Source organism: Thamnophis sirtalis, unplaced genomic scaffold (genome assembly GCF_051295495.1).
Source record: "Thamnophis sirtalis isolate CommonGarterSnake01/CBP01778 unplaced genomic scaffold, rThaSir2_p1.2 scaffold_8, whole genome shotgun sequence".
NCBI lineage: Eukaryota > Metazoa > Chordata > Lepidosauria > Squamata > Natricidae > Thamnophis > Thamnophis sirtalis.
The window spans coordinates 80314900-80338178 of NW_028261388.1; the positions used below are offsets into that span (position 1 = coordinate 80314900).

The following is a 23279-nucleotide window of genomic DNA, read 5'->3' on the forward strand; positions in this document are numbered from 1 at the left end:
TTACCTTAATTTAAATCGGCTTTCTGCTGCCGCACTGTTTTAAAGAGCCCTTCTGTCGCCGCACTGTTGTCGCGGCGGTGATAACATTGTGGTGATGACGTCGCGGCTTTAGCGACACGGTTTTATCACCACTATTTTGACGAGGGCGGTTTTGTCGTGCCACGCAGGATTAAAAGTTATCCACATAATAATGTATCAAGAGTATGTTCAGAGAACCACAAGCTTCGGAACACTGAAAAGCATAGAGCTATAATCATAAAATTATTGATTCTGAGCAGATATAATTTGGTTCAGAAAAAATATCTAGTAGATTTCCTATGTAGTCATGTAGGAGAATTATAGAGACATTTAGAATTATTAGCTGGCCCAATTCGCCAGGCTAACTAATATGCCAAGCAATTACATGTGAAGGTAGAGCAACAGATAAAAGTATAGTACAGATAGTGCTTGACTTACGACCACAAGTGAGCCCAAAATTTCTGTTGCTAAGTGAGACACTAAGAATTTTGCCCCATTTTGCAATCATTCTTAGCGCAGCTGTTAAGTGAATCACTGTACTTGTTAAATTAGTAACACGGTGTTAAGTGAATCTGGCTTCCCCATTAGCTTCGTCAGAAGGTTGCAAAAGGCGAACACGTGATCCAGTGGTGGGTTTCAAAAATTGTTCGAACCTCCTCTGTGGGTGTGGCCTCCTTTGTGGGAGTAGCTTGCCGCCCATGTGATTGAATGGGAGTGGCTTGCCGCCCATGTGACCGGATATGAAGATGCCGACGACACTTGTCAGAGCCACCTTAAATTACCTCACACACAGCACTGGCATGCATAAGAATAGGATGTAAAGTTGTTTTTTAAAAGGCATCTTTGGTTTGCGTTAAAACAACTTCAACACACGCAATGTTCTGATTGCACCACAAACGCAGTAGTCATCCTTACCTTTCACAGAGGCCCTGAGTTTTATAAATATGAGCATGATAGTGTAGAATAATCATATCCAAGGACCAGTGGTGGGTTTCAAAACATTTTGGACCCTCTTCTGTAGGTGTGGCCTGCTTTCCGGGTCCACTGGTGGAACCTCTTCTGACCGGTTCGGTAGATTTGACGAACCGGTTCTACCGAATAGGTGCAAACTGGTAGGAACCCACCTCTGACATGATCCCAGGACACTGCAACTGTCATAAATAGGCAGTTGTCAAGCATCTGGATTTTGATCACATGACCATGGGGATGCTGCAGTGTGAAAAACAGCCATAAGGCACTTTTTTGTAACTGCATGTTGTAACTTCAAACGAAATGAACTGTTGTAATTCAAGGACTACCCTGTAGTCAAGGAATAGATTCAGACCAAGAACTGAAATAAGTTTGCTTTTAATTTTCATTTATTGAACATATGACCTTAAGCGTTCCCTTGCAATCCAGAATAGATGTATGTATTTATGCTGCTTTTATGTTTTAGGTAGATATTTTATTTTGATCTTTTTTTTTTGATGATGATGAATCTGTTCAGTTGTTACATGATAGGTAAAGCACCCAAACTGATAATTATTACATATGAAAGTTCAAGCCTTATTAGAACCATATCTTTTGCCACTAGGAAGAAGGATTTTAATTTCTTTTCAACTATTTGGGCAAATCATTTTTTCTGTCTAAATGAATGAACGTATCATAAATATGTGCTATGGGCAGACCTGGCCCATTTCTGGTGATTTACTTTGTGCATATTTGAATTATTGCTTTTATTCATACTGGCGGGGAAATTTGCGAATTGTAGGTTAAAATGTCACCAGCTTGATAAAAGGCTTGGATAAGGTCAACTTTTCATATCCAGCTTGACAGCATTCCACAACAAATAACTTGCATAAGATCGCCCTGTATCATTTTTTAATTAAGAAACGGGAGACATTTTTGTAAAGTTTAAACACACCTCTCCAAGCAGAGAACGGGATAGTGCATCAGGCTAAATTTAAGCATACCTGCAGATAAATAACAGGGGCCCTTATTCTTAATTTATTTTAGGGTTATATGGCACTTATGAAGGAAGACGGTGTTCCTGATGACATGAAAGGAAAAGACAAAATTGTGTTTGGCAACATTCACCAAATATATGACTGGCACCGAGAGTATGTATGGTTTTTATTTCTGAGTAAATTTCATACTGTTTTTAACCTTGCACTGAAGAGATGAGTAAATCAACTCAAACATTACAAGATATCATGTTGGGAAAAAGATGATAAGGGTGAAGAAGCGTCTTCTTTATTTGATATGTTGTTGTTTCATCAAAACTCAGTCCAAATTTACCTGCAGATAGCCATTTTCTCACAGTAATTACATTTTTAAATTTGTACAGTTCCACAGAAGTAACAATCAGATGCAGCCAAAAGTATTGGTACTCCTTCACTTCCCCCCCTCCCCAAATCCAAAAATTGCTATGATATAATTTGGGAGTGATAACAAGCAAATGGCATCTACCATCCTTTATTCTGTAGTCCACAGAACTGACACTTTATTTTGGCGTGTGACTTAATAGATTCTGGAAAATAATAAAACAAATAACACTGACATTGGCAGTTAGACATTCACTATCAAAAGGAGCACAGTTGTTTATTTTCAGTAAATTGTTATTCAGAATAAAGACTCTGCCCTTGGCATGACTTTTCCTGAGCCCAGGAGCAGACTAGTTTTTGCAGATCAAGATTAACATGGAGATGTAGATAACGCAAGCTGATTATAACCCCCTAACTGTGTAGACTTCCAAGTCCCAAAATCCTCAGAAATCATAAGCTGGCTGGGAAATTTTGGGAGTTGAAGTACATGTATGTATCAGGATGATGCTTAAATAGCTACCTGTTCTGACCCCCCTCGTCCTACACCAAAGCACGCCAAAGATACTGCAAGGATTTATTAACACACAGACAGGACCTTGGCAGCAATCCAGCACTGTCCAGGCCTTGGCAGCAATCCAGCACAGACTAATCTTGGCAGCAATCCAGCCTGCCAAGCTAGCCACGAGAGTTCTTCAACTTTAGTGAATACGTTGACTCCTGCAAAAGGGCGTGTGCACAATTATTCCTTTTATAGTCTTGAGAGGAGCCTAATTACCACCAGCTGAGTGCAATTATCTCCTGTAACTGCGTAACTGCTCCTTAGGTCTATTAGCTCTTCGTTGCCGGGCATCCAGGAACAACTCCCTTGGCTCCTCCCCACTGCTCCAATGCATGACGTCAGGATCACACTCCCTTGTCTCCTCCCCACTGCTCCAAGGCTCAGGCACCTCCTGGTGGCCAACCAGCCTCTCTGCGCCCTGCTCGGAGTCGGCACCCTGTCCAGGGTCTTCCACCTCCTCCAGAGCCGACTCATAGGGCCCCTCGCTGTCGGAGTCTGGTGGCAGCTCCAACGGCTCCTGCTGGGCCACAACATCTACCCATTGTTCCTTATAACCTACTTATGTTGATTGGTCAAAATCCTTTGGCTGTACAATAACATTTCTTTTAACTATGGGGAGGAACTTTTATTAAACTCTTACAGATTTAGCTGAAAATTTAAGTCCCTCCATTTTATAACCGAAGAAGTCTGCCATAGATGACATCTCTGTTTTGAGACTCAGATAGCATTTGGCCCCTGGGCTGAATATATAAGAGATACTGGAAAGTCTACAGATAAAAATAATTGTCTGATGAACTAATCACACTCAAAAGGCATTTCACAAGGGATTTGGCTGTCTGAAGAATCTGTACGTGAAAGAACTTTATTACCATTATTATTAGATCTCAAAATGGCCACCTGTCTCTCCCTTTCCTTTTAATATGTCTGTGAATGAGTGATGATGACTCCTTAATAGATAGGCCTTGGATTAGATCCAGTTGTTAGCTTTAGTATAAGCCCTTGAGACATTATGTATTGAAGGTAATTTTTCCCCTTAGCGTGCTGATCAAAGATAATGGTTCAGTTTGTTTTATTAAGGTTTAGAGGTAGGTAAAAGTGAATTCTTGATGTGTCCCCAGTTTTGTACTACTAGTTCTACATGAAAGGGAAAAAACATTTGTTACTTGATGCTTGTTTGATATAACCCACGGAGCATCTTATATATAGGAAAAATTGCTGCTTAATCAACTCCATGCAGACTATCTCAGATGTATTCTCCACATGTCTTTATTGTAGTGGTTGATATTCTTCAGTGGAGCAAATATAATGAATCTATTTTGAAACAATTACAGCTTGCCCTTTTCAAATAAACAAATAAAAAGTGTTGTTTCTATGTCTTTTTTTTTCCCCTCTGCAGTTTCTTTTTAGGAGAATTAGAGAAGTGCCTTGAGGATCCAGAAAAATTAGGATCACTTTTTGTTAAACACGTAAGTCTGAACACCAAGTTTGTATTTTTATGTACAGAACCTTTTTTAAACTAAGCAAAAACATTTTAAAATGCAGAGTAAACAAAAAAAAACAGTTTGGCACACAAATATGTACATCTGTGTATATGTGAAAATATAAAGTATGTGAGATCCAAAAGTGGAATACAAACATTTTAAATATCAGGATTCCGTGTTTTGAACAACACTTGAATGGTGGAAGGGAATATACCGAGTAAAACTTGGTTAACATAAGAATGACAATTTATAAAATATCATAAACTAAGGAGAAGAGCAACAAAGGTGACTAGGGGACTGGAGGCTAAAACATATAAACATATTGCTGGAGTTGGATATGACTAGTTTAATGAAAAGAAGGGCTAGGGTGACATGATAGCAATGTTCCAATATCTCAGGAGATGCCACAAAGAAGAGGAAGTCAACCTATTTTCCAAAGTACCTGAAGGAAGGCAAGAAGCAATGGATGAAAATGACAGAAAAGCAACTTAGAACTAAGGAAAAATTTCCTGACAGTTAGAACAATTGAACAGTGGAACAACTTGCCTCCAGAAGTTGTGGGTGTTCCAACACTGGAAGTTTTTAAGAAAAACTTGAACAACTATGTCTGAAATGCCTGCTTAGAGGGTTGGACTAGAAGACCTCCAAGGTTCTTCCAACTCTGTTATTCTGGATATTAAGGCTATTTTTTTAATCATTTATAGGTTATCTTTTTAACCAGCCACCCACATATTACCCACTTTATTCATATTCAAAATAAAAATCTTTGTTCTACTTCATAGTATAATCTTCTTTTGCTTCATTCATTTATTTTCTTCTTGACTTTTAAGTGAAATCGGCAGGGCATGAAAAACTTGGAAAAAAAGCTAGGGATTCACAATCCTCTTGGTTCATAAGTGATCTTTTAGGAACTGTCATAGCTTTTCATGTTGAGGTTTGAGGTTTATTCGATTTATATGCCGCCCTTCTCCCAAGGACTCAGGGCGGCGTACAACATTAAAAGAAACACATACTACAAAAGTTAAAAAGAAATTAAATAGGATATCCCCAAACCCAATTAAAATTGACAATGACACATTTTTTTAAAAGAATTCAAATTAAAATTAACAGTAATCAATACTTTGATTTGTTTTGTTCAAGCCAGGCCGGCTTGCTGGAAAAGCCAACTTTTTAGGGCGCGTTGGAAGGACCGGAGGTCGGGGATTATACGAAGCTCCGGGGGCAGCTCATTCCAGAGGGAAGGTGCTCCCACAGAGAAGGCTCTCCCCCTGGGGGTCGCTAGCCGACACTGTCTGGCCGACGGCACCCTGAGGAGGCCAACTCTGTGGGATCGCACTGGACGGTGGGAGGCTACCGGTGGCAGTAGGTGGTCTCGCAGGTACCCTGGGCCTAAGCCATGGAGCGCTTTAAAGGTCATAATTAGTACCTTGAATCGCACCCGGAAGACAACCGGCAACCAGTGCAGGCCGCCTAAAAGGGGTGTAACATGGGAGTACCTGGATGTTGAATCTTAGTAGAGAATAATATGGGCAATCAAAAATTGGGATTAAAAAAATTAAAATTGATAGGCATTTTTGAATTGTAGTAACCCAAAACCTATGAAACATTTTTTTTAAAAATGTTACTAGTTATTCTTTATACTGAAAGTGAACTTTCAGGCTTCCTTTCTGGACATCTAGCAGAGTATAGTAAAGTACAAAATAAGTATTAATATTTAATAAAAATTAAATATTGAGTATAGAACCAGTATCCAATCTCAGCTGTGGGGGAAATCTAACTAGTAGATTTTTCAAGATTTCAAGAGCCGAGGTGGCGCAGTGGTTAAATGCAGCCCTGCAGGCTACTTCAGCTGACTGCAGTTCGGCTGTTCAAATCTCACCGGCTCAAGGTTGACTCAGCCTTCCATCCTTCCGAGGTGGGTAAAATGAGGACCCGGATTGTTGTTGGGGGCAATATGCTGACTCTGTAAACCGCTTAGAGAGGGCTGAAAGCCCTATGAAGCGGTATATAAGTCTAACTGCTATTGCTACTGCTAGTATATCTTGCAAAAAGTCATACGTTTACATTGTAATTAATCTATATGATTAAACCTGAAAAGGGCCTACGTTTATTTCCTTAAGGAAGAAGCCATTACTAAAGTCTCGCCCCTGAGCCCCAGTAATTAATCTGCAGGCAGGTTTTGAAAAGGATATAAATACTTTCTGCCTGGAAGGGACCAAGGGAATCTTTTTTTCCTCAGTGTTTCTCTTCACGCTCACCAACAGCTGATTTGAGACCCAACTACCTAGTAATTCAGCTTATTGCACAGAAGTTGACCGAGGTCCAGCCCCGCTTAGACTGGGTGCATGGTGTGTTTCTTTTAATTTGTTTCTCTTCTGTTTGTCTTTTGACCTTTTCTTAAAATTTCTGTAAGCCGCCCGGAGTCCTTCGGGATTGGGCAGCCTATACATTTAATAAATAGAAATAGAAATAAATAGAAATAAGTTGGGTGAGATATTCCTAAGCATTAAAGAAGATAGGGATGGATAAAACTGTCAGAAGTGCCAAGAAGACTCCTCATCTCTGGGAGCTGGCTGAAAAGGCTGCCTGCCAAAGGATTTTAGCTTTGTGATTCTTGGATTTCAGCATTCCAAGCAGGGACAGAGCTGAAATCTGTGAATAAGTAGCTCTTTTGTCTAGGCTCCAGAGATGAGAGAAAGCTGAAATCTAAGCAGGCTTCTCAGCTCCTGAGTGGAGAGTAAGTAAGGAGTAAGGAATAGGAGTCTCTAAGGGATTGGTGGGGGGGGGGGGACTGTACACACTGTCCCTCTGCTCAGGGGCTGAAAATCCTGCTTAAATTCTGGCAGAAGATTTTCAGTTCTGGAATGGAGAGAGTGGAGAGAAACACATTTAGCCCACACCAGGTTGTCAGCTACACACACCCCAAGATACCTGGGACTCTTGTCCACTTAATGGCCTGTGAGATCACTTTGCTTTGCTCAATGACTGAAATTCACATCCAAATTGTAATCATGAGTCAAGGACTGACTATTAGTATCTAACACAATTTCGTCTTTTCTGGAGACATTTTTAAAAAAATGTGTATCTTTTTGCTGTCAGACCTTGTTCACTTAAGTTCTAAGTGGTGCAATTTAAAGAAATCAGTTTGCATTGTGTAGAAATTAGCTAGTGTTTGTTACAGCCATTTAGTAAGCAGAAAATAGCATTCTTTAGCTGATAGGAATCTGCTAGATTTCCTCACGTTGAGAAAGAACTGAAAGGTAGCAAGATTACCACCTGGTTAGAAGATCTGGAAGTTCCATAATTGCCACTACTCTACGGGGAAAGAAAAGCTGGAAAGCATTTGAAGCTTTCCCCCTTCAGTTTTTTAATGGGAAATCTTCTTTGGCTTCTATGAAAGTAGAAACAGGGACCAACCAGAAAGAACAATGAAATAGCAATAGCAGTTAGACTTATATTCCACTTTATAGGGCTTTCAGCCCTCTCTAAGCGGTTTACAGAGTCAGCATATCGCCCCCACAGAAGCTGTACATTATCTTCACAATTGCAGAATAGTACACTTGGACCTAAAGGTGAACTGGCCATTGACCATTGACATCAAAATATTTTCAGAGCATTTAAAATATTTTTACTTGAGGGTGTCTCATTTTTTTGTTTAGAAACAAGCATATTATTAGCAATAGCAATAGCAGTTAGACTTATATACCACTTCATAGGGCTTTCAGCCCTCTCTAAGCGGTTTACAGAGTCAGCATATCGCCCCCACAGTCTGCTTCTTCATTTCACCCACCTCGGAAGGATGGAAGGCTGAGTCAACCTTGAGCCGGTGAGATTTGAACCGCCGAACTGCAGTTAGCAGTCGGCTGAAGTGGCCTGCAGTACTGCACCCTAACCACTGCGCCACCTCGGCTCTATAAGAAAGTCCACTATTGGCTCTCTTCCATGTAAATCTCTCCAGCGTTCCTTGACAAGTCAATAGAGAACTTTCAGCGTTCTAGAGCGCACGTTAATTTATCTAAATTGTATAGCGTAGGTTCATCTGCTCATCCTGGTTGCCCCAGCAGGGAGATGTTTCTGCAGAACAGAAAATCCTGATACCACCTGTAACATGCCTTTATTTTTTTCTGGGAAAGTAACTTCTACTTAGTCCTTTCTTACTCCATATCAAAAGTATGTTATGTAGCTTCTAACAGTACTTATACTTCTGCACACTCCATCTGCTGCAGTTCATTTTGTTCTAGGCAAATGCTTCCTCTCCATAAGGTTAGTATTTGCTATAGGAGGCATCTAGCCCTTCCCTTTGGCCATTAGTTGCTGCCCCGCGTGGCTATTTTGTCCCGAGTTCCTGGCTTGACTGTTTCTTTCAGAAGTATCTTCCCACATAAAGCTCAACAAATGTCAGAGAAATTCAGTGAACCTCTGGACGTTTCTACCCACAGTACTTTTTTTAGGTGTTATTGATGGAATGGTAGACTGCCTTTTCATCCTCTCTTGTTGATGAATGGTAAAATGTTGATAGTGAAAGTTGAAAGCTTCCCTTTCCAGCTGAAGTAAAAGCAGAATAAGCAACCGTCTGCTTAAGACCTCTGTTAAGATTGGAAAAGCCCTGTCCAAAACGGAAAGGGAGTTGATGGAAAAGGTTGGCAAATGGAAAACACATGTTCTCATAGACCACCCTCGGAAAGGAATTCAGTAAGAGGCTTGCTTTCCCTACACAGGTGGGAGGGATAAAGAAGTGGGAATCACCATTTGGCAACTAGGATAACTACTGGCCTGATGTAACATCTGGCCACTATTAAGGCTAAAGCCTTGAAATCCAGACAGCAATTTCTCAAGCCAGCTGAAATTTCCAGCCAAATTCAACACAAGAGGCAAACAGCTTATAACTGATGAGCTCTTACTCAGCTTGAAGTAGATTTTTGGACGTTCAGTGTGCAAACAAAACCAGTGACCCAGTTACTGTCTTTGGTCCTGTTTTTTCCCCCCTCGTAGTCAAAACTTTCTCATATTGTGAGCTATATATATCTGAATGCCTAGAAATTTGTGTAAATACCGTACGTGTTGCTCAGTTTATTATAAATACCTAACTTAATTGGCAGAGGCTACTGCCAATAAAATAAAAGCAGTGGTGGGTTTCAAAAATTGTTCAAACCTACTCTGTGGGTGTGGCCTCCTTTGTGGGAGTGGCTTGCTGTCCATGTGACCGGATGGGAGTGGCTTGCCGCCCATGTGACCGGATATGAAGATGCCGACGACACTTGTCAGAACCACTTTAAATTACCTCACATGCAGCACTGGCATACATAAGAATATGATGTAAACTTGTTTTTGAAAAGGCATCTTTGGTTTGCGTTAAAGCAACTTCAACACACGCAATGTCCTGATTGCACCACAAACGCAGTAGTCATCCTTACCTTTCACAGAGGCACTGAGTTTTATAAATAGGAGCATGATAGTGTAGAATAATCCTATCCAAGGACCAGTGGTGGGTTTCAAAGAATTTTGGAACCTCTTCTGTAGGTGTGGCCTGCTTTCCGGGTCCACTGGTGGAACCTCTTCTAACCGGTTCGGTAGATTTGACAAACCGGTTCTACCGAATAGGTGCAAACTGGTAGGAACCCACCTCTGGATAAAAGTAATGACTATGGAAGTTGAGGCTATTTAGTGTCCTTCATGTTTTCCCACTTACAGAAAGTGGGAAAACCGTCTATACGTTTTTGGCTCTCACTGAAAACTATGCTATAAAACGCGGGTATCAAACTCGCTACGTCACATTGCTGCCATGTGACGTTTCACAGCGTTTCCCCCCATTCACGGAGCTGGGGTGGGCGTGGCCTACACGTGACGCATCCGTCCCACAGGCTGCCAGTTTGATACTCCCGCTATAAAATCTAAGGCAATACCTATATGAGCTGGTGACCAGCAAAATGTGTCTGGAAAAGTTTCCTTCAGAGCAAAAAGTTTGGAAATCAGTGTTTTGACCATATGCATGTATGTATCTAATCAGTTCTGCAATTTATTAAAACTAACGACAGTTATGTTCATTTTCTACTGAGATCACTATATTGATAAGACATAGCATACACATCAAATATGGTTTTCCTGCTTCTGTTTGAAAAAGATAGTGCTACAGTTGTAGAGATAATTGCTATTTAAGATGTACAGTGTGTGTAAGTGTGCGTACACACACCCACACCCACATAAAGCTGTGATAAACCAGAATAGAACCACTTTTCAGATTATAGTAATCTCAATTTTAGCCTGTGTCAGTTTACTTTATATTTTTTTCTGCACTACACATTTATTGTTCTTTCCTTTCATTCCAGGAGAGAAGATTGCACATGTATATAGTTTATTGCCAAAATAAACCAAAGTCTGAGCATATTGTCTCAGAATACATTGATACATTTTTTGAGGTAAGTGCCAAAAGAGTTTGGGAAGGCGGAGAGAGATGTACTGCATCTGTGTCTCGTGATAGAAGGGAAACAGCTATACAATCTTCTCCAAATTTACTTAATCTTTTCCATTTTTGATATATTAACTCCCTTGGGATTAGGGCTGAAATTGGTTTATTTTTACCGAACGAATGAATGTGTTTCCTGTCTATTAACTCTGACATTTAATATCTTTGTATATAGCAAATTCCAGTTCAGAGATGAATTGCATGTAACCCGTGACTTCATCGTAAAACTAAAAATCACAATAACTGATTAAAGTGAATCAGGGATGTAGTTGTAGATTCCCCAATTGCTGATACATACCAGAATAAGGAGGTTCAGATTGGGGGGGGGGGGAGAGAGAACAAAAGGGATATTAATACATAGCTGTAGTACCTAATAAGGATGTTTTTATTCAGCCGTGTCTAATGTACAAAGTTATTTCTGCAAGGCTGATTCTGAAAACTTGATTTACACAAGTAGAGCAGCTGAGCTCTCAAATGTGAACGATCACACAATATTTCTGGGAATGTGAGTGATTAACGATAAATTGGATATAATTCAGAGGCCTGTGGGGGAAAATCTTTCAACCTGTTTTTGCCAGATCTGACAGGATGGAACTGGCTCATATTGCAAAGTGAAGTGAATTGATTGTTTTTTCACCCAAATATACCCCCCAGGCACTCTCAGGTTTAGCATCCTGAATTCAACTAGGTTTTCCCCTTTTAATTTGTTCAGACAAGGATGATAAGATCAACTGCAAAGATGAACCAGTAGGGTTTTTCTCCCTCACTCAAAAAACAAAAATCGTTCCCCCTCATTGAATATATACAGAATGTTCTGTTTATTAATAAACTTTCACATAAACAAAACCCAAAATATCTCAATTCATATTCTAATTAAAATTGAGAATTAAGTATAGGAGAAACTGTGGGAAAATGTAAAGGGCAATATACCTAACATGTCTTCTTAACCTATATAAAGTATTCTGAACTTTTCAATATGATTACTAGGACCTGAAGCAACGTTTGGGTCACAGACTTCAGCTCACAGATTTGCTGATAAAACCAGTGCAAAGAATTATGAAGTATCAGTTGTTACTAAAGGTAAGTAACTGCTCCAATTTTCACTTAAATTATTAAGTCACATTTGGAAAGCCAACTCTCTATATGCACACTCTTTTCTGGATCATTTTGTCAGAGGAAGAAGCATCTTCCCACCCCTGGCCATTCACTTTTTTTATGTGACTAATTTTGTTTCTTTGGGATCTAACATCTAGTCCCTTTGAACCACTCGGAGGTTTTCTATTAACATAGTTACTGGAAGATGGTATTTTTGATAAACCTTCTGTTCAGTTGAAAGAGATGGGAAATTAGGGATACAGTCTTGTGTGTAGTCAATCACGACAAGGTGATACTAAAATCAGTTCCCTGCTTCATGGCCAATATTAATTCCAAACTTCATTGAGCTCAATAGCAATAGCAGTTAGACTTATATACCGCTTCATAGGGCTTTCAGCCCTCTCTAAGCGGTTTACAGAGTCGGCATATCGCCCCCACAGTCTGGGTCCTCATTTCACCCACCTCGGAAGGATGGAAGGCTGAGTCGACCTTGAGCCGGTGAGATTAGAACCGCTGAACTGCAGATAACAGTCAGCTGAAGTGGCCTGCAGTACTGCACCCTAACCACTGCGCCACCTCGGCTCTTCGAGCTCAAGAGATTATGCTCCCCAGACTCTTCCCATACTCCTTCCATCTTAGGGAACAAATCTGGCAAAAGCAAAATGTTCACACAGCAGAGGTCACACCCTTCAAATATACTTAAGTGGGACTGTTGGTTTCCTATTTTTTTGTGAGATTAAAAAGCGAGGAAGGAAAGTGGATTAGGAAATGCATCCTGCCAGCAGGAAATAAATTCCTGCTGGCATCTGTCAAAAGGGGTTGCTATATCAATAATAGGGAACTATTAACTCTCTATCTAAACCCAGAGAGTTCAGCGGAAAGATGGGAAGATGTCAAATCATAACTTTTATCAGTGTTGAGTAAATAATAATGTTAATAAAATCAGAATATAGAAAGAAAATATTTGAGAAATTTACTGGAGGAATTCTGACCACTTTTAGCTAAACCAGCGATTTGAGATCAGAAGGCAAAGGTCTTAATTTGGTAAAAAGATAAATATTGAAGACAAAATAAATGTTTACTGGAAAATGCATTTTTCTATTTTAAAAATGTATTTTCTAAGAAAATGGTGGTTCAGTATAGCAGATGGAAGACTAACTATTGAATGGATATTTCTGCAATCAACAGTCAAGAAATAGACAGAATTTTATTTTAGTTTTATTTCTAAATTTTCTATCTAACGGTAACTGCTTAATTTTTGATGTAATTGTGGCTTCATAGAAAACTTATAAAATAATGGTGGATAAATATTTTATTATCTGCCATTTCTGAAACAGGACTTTCCATGCTGTTTTAAACTGAAAATCTAATTCCATGATTTTTCTTTACAGGATTTCCTCAAATACTCTAAAAAAGCTAATCTTGATACAACAGAATTAGAGGTACTTGAAAAAATGTTACTTACTTTTAAATAAGTATTTATGTATTTATGATCCCAGATCAATAGAAATATTGCTTTAAAACCATTCCTAACACCATCTTGGTGAGTTTTATAGTAGTAACAATCTAGTACACTTATTCAGTACTATGACAAAATCATTGCTTTTCTTCCCTACTCCTCTGTTCATGGAAAGATGGGTTCCACCACAAAACCGCGCTCGACTAAACCGCGCCCGACTAAACCGCGTCACTGATGTCATCAACAGAGCGACAACAGCGCGGAGACAGAAGCACGCTGTAAACCCTAAACCTAAAATTAACACCTAAACCTAACCCTAACCCCCCCTAAACCTAATCCTAAACCTAACCCTTAACCTAACCCTAAACCTAACCCTAAACCTAACCCTTAACCTAAACCTAACCCTAAACCTAACCCTTACCTTAAGTTGAATCGGCTTGCTTTCAAAGCGCTATTTAAAGCGCCCTTCTTTCTCCGCGCTGGCTGTTGTTGCCCTGTTGATGACGTCAGCAACGCGGTTTAATCGGGCACGGCTTAGTCGAGCGCGGTTTTGACGGGTCACGGGAAAGATGTTTATAGGTTATATAATTTCTATTCTGGAAAGTGATGGTTAGCCAGGTGACACTTCTAAAATTCATTTTAATGCACCAAAGCCAATAGATGGCAACAACAGTTTGATTCAAAACTCTCTCTGCCCCAGTGTGTTTTATTTAAGCATAAGATACCATTTTATCTTGGCATTTTTAAACCATTAGCCATGGATGTGCTGCTGGGCATAGAGTTTAGAGTTTTATTTAGCTTGTATGCCGCCCTATTCCCGGAAGACTCAGGGCGGCTAACAATAAGAAGGGAAGGGAAGAATAAAAACAACAATTAAAAATTCAGCAACAGTCATAACATCGGATGGGGCTGGATAATTCAACAGCCCCCTAAGACCTGCCAGAACAGCCAGGTCTTAGTTGCTTTGCGGAAGGCCGGAAGGGTAGTAAGGGTCCGGATCTCAACGGGGATATCATTCCACAGGTATTTGTGTGTGGTAGAGAGAGAGAGCAAGAGAGAGATTAAAACTCATTCAGATGAAACTCGGGAACCCTATGACAGGACAAACTCCAAGTCATTGTTTACCTCATCCCGTGAGATGGAATGGTGGATAACTTCCTTTTAGTCTTCACACGAGGAATTCAGTTATTTTCCCCATCATTGCTTAGATCCTGTCAGGTATATAATACAGCATACATGTAACTGCTTGGTGCTTTTTGGTATTGGCTGATTCATTAGTAAATGAGCAGAAATCCACCCCTCCTCGCCTTCCCAGATCCTGTAGCTTCACCTGGGTTATATCTTTCTGTCAATAGTTGAAACCTTAGATGTTCAGCAAGCCGGTCTACATCAGATAAAATGGCATTAGCTGTAGATGCAGCAAAGGTTATAAATTCTTAACCTATCTCTAAGGGGCTTCAAGAATTTATATTGTGATGGAATGCCACTTTCAATTAGATGCTGTACTTTTACTCCTTCCATTAACAATGATTACAAGGTCCCTGGGCTCATAAAACTGACCACAATTCTGGCACTTAATTATAAATAGTATATACAGATATAGGAGGAAAAATATAGTGTCCATGACATAAAATCCTAACATTGGGGCTACAAGATCTTGTGTTAGTTACATTGATGGAGAGTAATGGAAGGTTGTAATGAATCTGGAGGATGCCTAGTTGTGAGGAAAGTAACTTTAAAGAATCTAATAACATGTGATAGAGGAGGGTGCAACTTGTGCTCTAATTTCCCGCGGAGATCCGGACCCTCACCTCTCTCCAGGCCTTCCGGAAAGCCGTCAAAACCTGGCTGTGCCGGCAGGCCTGGGGTTGATGAGTTCCCCTCCCCTCTCGACTTGTATGGCTGTATGACTCTTGTGTATTTTTAATTACGTGTATTGTGATTGTATCCCCTTTTCCCCTTTTGAGTTGTTCGCCGCCCTGAGTCCCTCCCGGAGAAGGGCGGCATACAAATAAACTAAATCTTAATCTTAATCTTTCTCTCAATTTTATTCAACAGAGAGCTGTAGAAGTAATGTGCATTGTTCCAAAACGATGCAATGACATGATGAATGTTGGTCGTTTACAGGGATTTGATGTAAGTGTTTTTTTTTGGGGGGGGGGGTGTGCTCTTTCTTTCTAACAAACGCTTTTTACAATCACATGGGATGTTTTCATGGATGTCCTGAGCTGTTTCAAACTTCAGATTTTCTTGTAAAATCCAATTGAAATTCCTTGTCCACTTACATCCAGAGTCAAGAATCTGATTTTTTTTTGGCTGAAAATCAGAGCCTTGGGCTAGAAATGGTCCTAGGAATCATGATCTTATTTCTGAAGATCATGGGCCCAGACACAGAATGTTATTATTTTTCCACTTTTCCCTCATTCCATTCTCTCAGGGACTTGTTCTCATTTGTTCTATGATATATCTATCGTAGCAGTTTTAGGAGTTGTTTGACGAGAGTATGTAAAAACAATGTTTCTAGGCTTAGATTCACATGCGTGGTAGATAAAGCTAGTGCAGATTATCCGTACATGTGTGGAATTCAGTGAATGGGATAAGATGAGAACTTACATATTGCAGAAAGCTGAAGAGATTTACTGACAAATCTAGGATTCCATGAAAAATTGGGTGATATTATATAGAAAGAGCATTTCTGTTTCAGTGAAATTCTTTTCTTTTTTTGCATTTTTCTTCAGAGGTAATTCTTCTCATTTTAACTCAAAATTGGAATTCTTTGGGAATAAATCAATGTACTAATATTAATAAATAGACTACTAATAATACATTAGTAAATTGAGAAGGATTGTACAAGCATGAAGGCGTGCTTGAACTATAACTGTAACTCCAATTTTACTTGAGAGTAAGTTTCAAGTTTCAGCTAACAGCCATCTTTTTCAGTTAATGATTACAACAGGGGTGGGTTTCAACCGGTTCGTGGCGGTCCCCGCGAACTGGTTGGTCAGTGAACCCGGAAGTAAGTAACTTCCGGGAACGGCGAAGGGCCCGCCCACGCTCCTTACCTGCTTTTGACGAGTTCTGCGCTTCCACGCATGCGCAGGATGCATACAGCGCCCGCGCAATCCTCAAGGAGCAGCTGGCGCATCGCACAGACGCTAGTACGCATGCATGCACTGCGCGCGTGCATGAGGACGCCGCCGGCCCCATTCCAACCGAACCGGTTGGAACGGGGCGAGAAACCCACCCCTGGATTACAAGTGTTAATGAAATTTATTTTGATCCCTGTTTTAAGGGTAAAATCGTTGCACAGGGTAAGCTGTTGCTGCAAGATACATTCGTGGTGACGGACCAAGATACGGGGCTCCTGCCACGTTGCAAGGAAAGGCGTGTCTTCCTCTTTGAGCAGATCGTGATATTCAGTGAGCCTCTGGATAAAAAGAAAGGTTTCTCAACACCAGGGTTTCTATTTAAGAACAGCATCAAGGTTTGTATTTGCATGTTTGTGGGGTTTTTTTAACTGTACACATATAATTGTAATGGCATTTTAATTCTGTTTCGATTCTCCTGTAACTTTCTTTTTTTTTAAAGCTTGGAATAACCTGTAGCTCAAAAAATAATAAATCAGTTGAAATTACTTTTAACTCTGAACACTTTCCATTCAGCCGTCTTTCCTGTTGCTTTGCATCGTTCTGACAGTTACATCCAAAAAGAGGAGATTAAAAAAAAGGCTTATGGTTTGTACTAATGATGCACAAATAGCCCAATTAAAAAACAAAACAAAATCCAGTTGCCTTTTGAAAAAGCACCTTTGGAACAATCATCATCCTGGATGACTGAGCATCTCCATAGATTGGATTGGATTTATTACATTTATATGCCGCCCTTTTCCCCGAAGGGGACTCAGGGCGGCTCACAATTCAAGTCAGGGAAGGGGGTACAGAGAGGGGATAAAAAGACGAACATAACAATACACAATTTAAAAACACACAACAACCATACCATTCGAGGAGGGGGGCAAAAGCTCTTTAGCCCCAGGCCTGTCGGAACAGCCAGGTTTTTAGGGCTTTGCGGAAGGCCTGGAGGGTGGTGAGGGTTCGAATCTCCACAGGGAGCTCGTTCCAGAGGGTCGGAGCAGCCACAGAGAAGGCCCTCCTCCGGGTAGTCGCCAGTCGGCATTGGCCGGCGGATGGAATTCAGAGGAGGCCTAATCTGTATGATCTGATCGGTCTATTGGAGGTAATTGGCAGCAGGCGGTCTCTCAAGTACCCAAATTAAAACCCAACTCTCTAAACCCGATTCTTTATTTTACTATAGATTGCCTGGCTTGTTGCAATTAGAATGTAACTTGAATGTAGTTATTCGTAATAGCTGGTATAATTTTGCCTTACTTTGTAACTTTGTTCTGAGTTACTAATACTTGTTCTGAAGTTAACTAACATGAGTATTTTCCTGAAATGATATCTGTATGTTAGGTAACCTATGAAAAGAACAAATTGTGATTGAAGTTTACAAGTGAGTAGCACTTACTCCACTGTAGTGTTCTGTGGATTACTGACAGAATGCCTTTCCTCGAAGTTTAATATGTGTAAAATGACTCCCGGTCATCATTTACAACTCATTTGGTGTCAACATACAAAATTCCTCTTTTGTACCTGTTAATTCTCCTTGGTTCCATCACAAATCCGCGAAGCCCTTATCCGCGGAGACATAAGCGCGAAGACTAATTCGCGCCGTTCTAAGCGCTAAGGAAAAACGCAACCCTACCGCGATGACATAATCGCGGAGGGCAAATCCGCGCATTCCCAAGCACTCAGTACCCTAAACCTAACCCTAAAACAAACCCTAAAACAAACCCCTAAACCTAATCCTAACCCTTACCTTAATTGAAATCGGCTTTCTGCCGCGGCTCCGTTTTAAAGCGTCCTTCTGTTGCCGCGCTGTTGTCGCGGCGGTGATGACGCGCGGTGATGACATCGCGGCTTTAGCGCCGCGATTTTATCACCGCGATTTTGACGAGCGCGGTTTTGTCATGCCACGATTCTCCTTAAGCAAATGCAAATTCGAATAGCTTAAAGAGTTGTTAAATTTAGTTAACGAACAACCAGGCAAGGAAGCTTTGGTTAAATTAGGAAGGGATTGAGCTAATACATTTTTCCATTTTGCACCGTATGAACTTTTCCTATGATACATTTTATTGCATTGTTAAAAAGAAAAGAGAGGAATGAATTTATTTTTCCCCCAAAACTATAAACTTAATTGCTGTGTTGTCAAATTTGCTGTATTTCAGTATTTGACAGGTAAGCTAATTTATACTTGCAAGTGACTTGAATGTGCAGATAGACTGATATTATTGGTTAATTATGCTGTTGCAACCATGCATCCTTTTTTTCATTCAGGTATATAAAGGTCTGCAGTGTTCAGTATAATTAGTGCTATTATAATATATATTTAATCCAGGGACGGGGAGGCAGGGCCTCACCACTGTCATCATGAAAAGAAAAAAAAATTAAAAGGAAAAAGGCTGAGCTAGTTGCTGCCAGAGTCACAGTGGATGACTCTGCTTAGTGCTTAACTGTAAAAAGTGCCCTCTTCAGGAGGAGATGAGAGAACCAAGTGCCTCCTTTAATCTATCTTTATGATCACTCGAGCAAAGTTAAGCAAGGGTTAAAAGGAGAAAAATTCCTTATGCAAAGGAGGCACATGGTTCTCTCGCCTCCTCCTGTAGAGGGCGTTTTTTAAGAGGCTTTTTTTAAACAGTTAAGCAGAGTCGTCCATTGGAGGCTCTGGCAGCAGCTAATCCAGCCTGACCAGCAGCTCTTGCCTTTTTCTTTTTACATTTTTTACATTTTCATCATGGCAGACAAGAGGAGAGTTGAAATCCTCTGTGAAACAGCTAGCAAAGGTATGTGGGTCGGAGGGAGGGGGGGAGGAATTCAAAATTATTGTAATTTGTAAGTAATTGTAATTTGTGTGTTTTACCTGCCTCTGCTGGCGCACGGGCTGGCACTTTATTTTTTATTTGTTAAAGCCATGCCGCTCGTCCTGCTCTATGCCTGGCGCGGCGCCGGGACTTTAAAGCTGACGCCCCAGCGCTGGCAGACATAGGTCGGCTTTTGCCCGCTTGCCTCACCGGCCATAAACCTCACTGCACGTCACTGATATAATAAAAAAAAAATAACATGAAGGTGAAAATCACTCTAAACTTCTTGTTTTCTGTCTCAATAAAGGTGAGTTGCCTTTGCTTGGAGGAGAATGTAGACAACGATCCGTGTAAATTTGCACTAACATCAAGAGCAGGTGATGTCATGGAGTGCTTCGTTTTGCATTCCACCAGTCCAGGAGTACGTCAAATGTGGATCCATGAAATCAACCAAATCTTGGAAAACCAGCGCAATTTTCTAAATGGTAAACATTCTAATTTTTTTTAACTGACATTTGTTGTTGTTTCCGAACATTTTGATGATCCAACTAAGTGATAATGAATCAATCCCTTTTTATAATCAATCTATGCAATATGTTTTTTAGCTTTTGCAATTCACCTTTTTATCAGTCAAAAGTTAACATTTTGTATCCCTGCTTTTTCTTTTATTTCCTTCTGGAAGGATGTTATTCTTTCCTAAATAATCTTAGCTGTCGTTCACTATAATGCCCGTGAATAATTTAAGCATTGTAGGTGAGCAGAGCATCAGTCTATAGCAGTGTTTTTCAACCTTTTTTGTGCAAAGGCACACTTTTTTCATGAAAAAAATCACGAGGCACACCACCATTAGAAAATGTTAAAAAATTTTAACTCTGTGCCTATATTGACTATATATAAAGTGTTTTTCCCACGGCACACCTTACACTATGTCACGGCACACTAGTGTGCCGCGGCACAGTGGTTGAAAAACACTGGTCTATAGTTTCCTGGTCATCTCTCATGTCTTTTTGAATCAGATATGTTTCCCCAGTTATTAACCATTCACTAATCTCTCCTTTATGCCATACTTCATCAACTTCATCAAGTTATAATTGAATATAAACTAGTCAGACATTTGAGCCAAAAGCCAACTGCTTGTTTTCAGGAATTGTCCAATTCCTTAATCCTTTTCACACACATTTCTAACCATTTCTGCTATAATTACTACTTCTTCCATTTGACTTTTTAAAATTCATCCAGCATTTCTTATTATACATTTATTGAATTTCTCATAGAGCTGTCCAAAAGTGAATGATTTTCTTTTTGTTTGGCTTCCCATTTTCAGAATTTTTATTATATTTTTACTTTGGTAGGGTCACCTTTGATCTGATTTGAAATAGCTGGTTTTGCTTAAATTGGGAGTTAATTTTCCCAGCTAATGCTGTTATTTGTTGCTTTTATGATTTCTGAAGCTTTTTTCAATCATTCTGGACCAAAACAATGTTTTTTTATTAGGATTACCTTGACTGTGAATGTATACCTAGAATTGTATGTAAGAGAATAAATGATAGTAAGAATATATAGCACAATATAGGTAAACATTATTTTGTTATAAATATGTAAGTATAAATAATAATAATAACAGTAGACTTATATACCGCTTCATAGGCCTTTCAGGCCTCTCTAAGCGGTTTACAGAGTCAGCATATTGCCCCCAACAACAATCCGGGTCCTCATTTTACCCACCTCGGAAGGATGGAAGGCTGAGTCAACCCTCAGCCGGTGAGATTTGAACCGCTGAACTGCTGATCTAGCAGTCAGCCTGCAGTGCTGCATTTAACCACTGCGCCACCTTGGCTCTTAAATAAATATAGAATTGTACATAAAACTGGATAACAAATAAGGGGACCATGAATGCAAGATAGAAATGTATAGAAGGGAAAACACTAACTGTAAAGAAACCGATACGGAACTGCTGTAGGATATACGATGGAACCTCTTGTTCCTATGTGGTCTTAAGTCATGTGTTTGTTTATGTTGATGTGCTTATGTGTTTAAAATAAAAATTTATTTAAAAAAACACTGCTTATTGTCTACCAGCCAAATTTAGTTTGCTGTATGAAAGACGGCTTACATCATATTTCATTGTTATGTGGTTGCTGTTTTTCTTACCGCAGCCTTGACATCGCCTATTGAGTACCAGAGGAACCACAGCGGTCCTGGAAGCAGCAGTAGTAGCAACAACAGCGGCCCTAGCACCTGCACTGGAATCCCCGGCTCCAGCCGTAGCAGGCCTTCCCGGATCCCGCAGCCAGTCCGACACCACTCCCCAGTCCTGGTCTCCTCTGCTACTTCAGCCCAAGCAGAGGCAGACAAGATGTCAGGTATGTCCATTCCCAATTCCTCCCTGCCTCCCCACACCACCACTCTAGAGGCTGGCTTTAGCCAGGCAGGCAGGCATCCATCCAATATACAGCAGAATGGTCCAGAAATAGAGAAGATCTCCAAGATGAAAGCCATGGGAAGCCCCCGGAAGACACCCGGAAGTCCTTGCGGCTCGGCAGACTCAGATCAAAGGGAATGCCGTGGGAATTCAGAGGAGAACCGTTCAAGGAGCAACGTAGGATCATTGACATTGGGGAAAGCAACAAGACCGGGAGCCATCTCGCCAATAAACTCTCCTTCTGCAATGACTTTCCCGTCTCCTTTTGGGAAGGAAACGTTCGCGCCCGGCAGCCCCCTGCAGAAGGGCTCCTTTTGGAGCTCCATCCCAGCATCCCCCGCCAGCCGCCCAGGCTCCTTCACTTTCCCCGGGGACAGTGACTCCCTCCAGCGCCAGGTCCACCGCCACTCTTCACACAGCAAGGACACAGACCGCATGAGCACTTGTTCCTCGACCAGCGAACAGTCAGTACACTCGACCCAGAGTAACGGGGTAAGAGCCGGAGCACTTCTATCCTGCGAGCTCTTCTTAAAAACAAATCTTCCCATCTCCCCTTCTTGTGCGTGACCATCATATCTCCGTACTAACTTCTGGCTCTCCAGCGCTGTTTCGCTGCTCTGCAATAATAATCAGTTACGCTCCAACTTTTTCCTACCCAATTTGGGTAGAAACGTTAATCTGTGTGTGTATACAGAAGACGTAGGTTTTCAGTACGTATACAGATACACAGAGAAACTTTCTAACTCTTCATTCTGCTGGAAAAAATAAAAAGCCGGGTTCTGCTAGCCTCGTTTCTACTAACTTTGCTCCTCGCTTTCTTTCGTCTAACACAAAGGCACAAATTTAATATGCTGTGCACAGCCACCACAGTGGAGCTCAATTCGTGCAACTTCTGTATTTTCCATGGCAGACTTGTTCAGGGTTTCCTCTTCCTCCTCTGCTCAGATAACAAGCACAACAGTTATTCTTTCAGCACTGAGGAAGAGTTTGAAGAAAACGATTGCCTTGCTGGTTCAGAATCCAGCCCTTTCTGTTTTCAACAGCAGCCTTTGCAAGATGTATCTGGGAAGCTCACAAACAGGGCTTGAATTCAATCAAGCCTGTTGTTTCTGTTATCTGGCATTCCGATGAACACAGAGGTTTTCTTTGGTTCCACCACAAAACCGCGGTAGACAAAAGCGCGATCGACGAAAGCGCGTACGTGACGTCATCACAGCGCAACGAAAACATTGCGCTGTGATCGGTAAATGTAAAATTAAAGTGAAAACCTTACCCTAACCCCCCCAAACCTAACCCTTAACCTAACCCTAAACTTAACTCTAAACCTAACGCTAACCCTTAACCTAACGCTAAACCTAACCCTAACGCTCTAAACCTAACCTTAACCCTTAACCTAAGCCTAACCCTAAACCTAACCCTAACCTTTATGTGAATCGGCTTGCTTTAATTGTATTTTTATTTCAATTTTTAATTTTTTTCGTCACGCTGTGATGACGTCACGTACGCGCTTTCGTCGAGCGCGCTTTTGTGGACCGCGGTTTTGACGGGTCATGGTTTTC

The 23279-nt window shown here is 40.7% G+C and overlaps 1 protein-coding gene across 2 annotated transcripts in view; it reads left to right on the plus strand.

Annotated features, from left to right (window-relative positions):
- The window catches only part of TRIO (trio Rho guanine nucleotide exchange factor), a 279954-nt gene that overhangs the window by 239284 nt on the left and 17391 nt on the right, over window positions 1-23279 (plus strand). For both annotated transcript variants that reach the window (XM_087721977.1, XM_087721979.1), the window contains exons 40-48: window positions 2014-2117; window positions 4277-4346; window positions 10688-10777; window positions 11812-11904; window positions 13311-13361; window positions 15437-15514; window positions 16671-16862; window positions 19606-19783; window positions 21455-22212. In XM_087721977.1, the coding sequence (XP_087578103.1) occupies window positions 2014-2117; window positions 4277-4346; window positions 10688-10777; window positions 11812-11904; window positions 13311-13361; window positions 15437-15514; window positions 16671-16862; window positions 19606-19783; window positions 21455-22212 (1614 nt within the window). The remainder of the gene's footprint in view (window positions 1-2013; window positions 2118-4276; window positions 4347-10687; window positions 10778-11811; window positions 11905-13310; window positions 13362-15436; window positions 15515-16670; window positions 16863-19605; window positions 19784-21454; window positions 22213-23279) is intronic.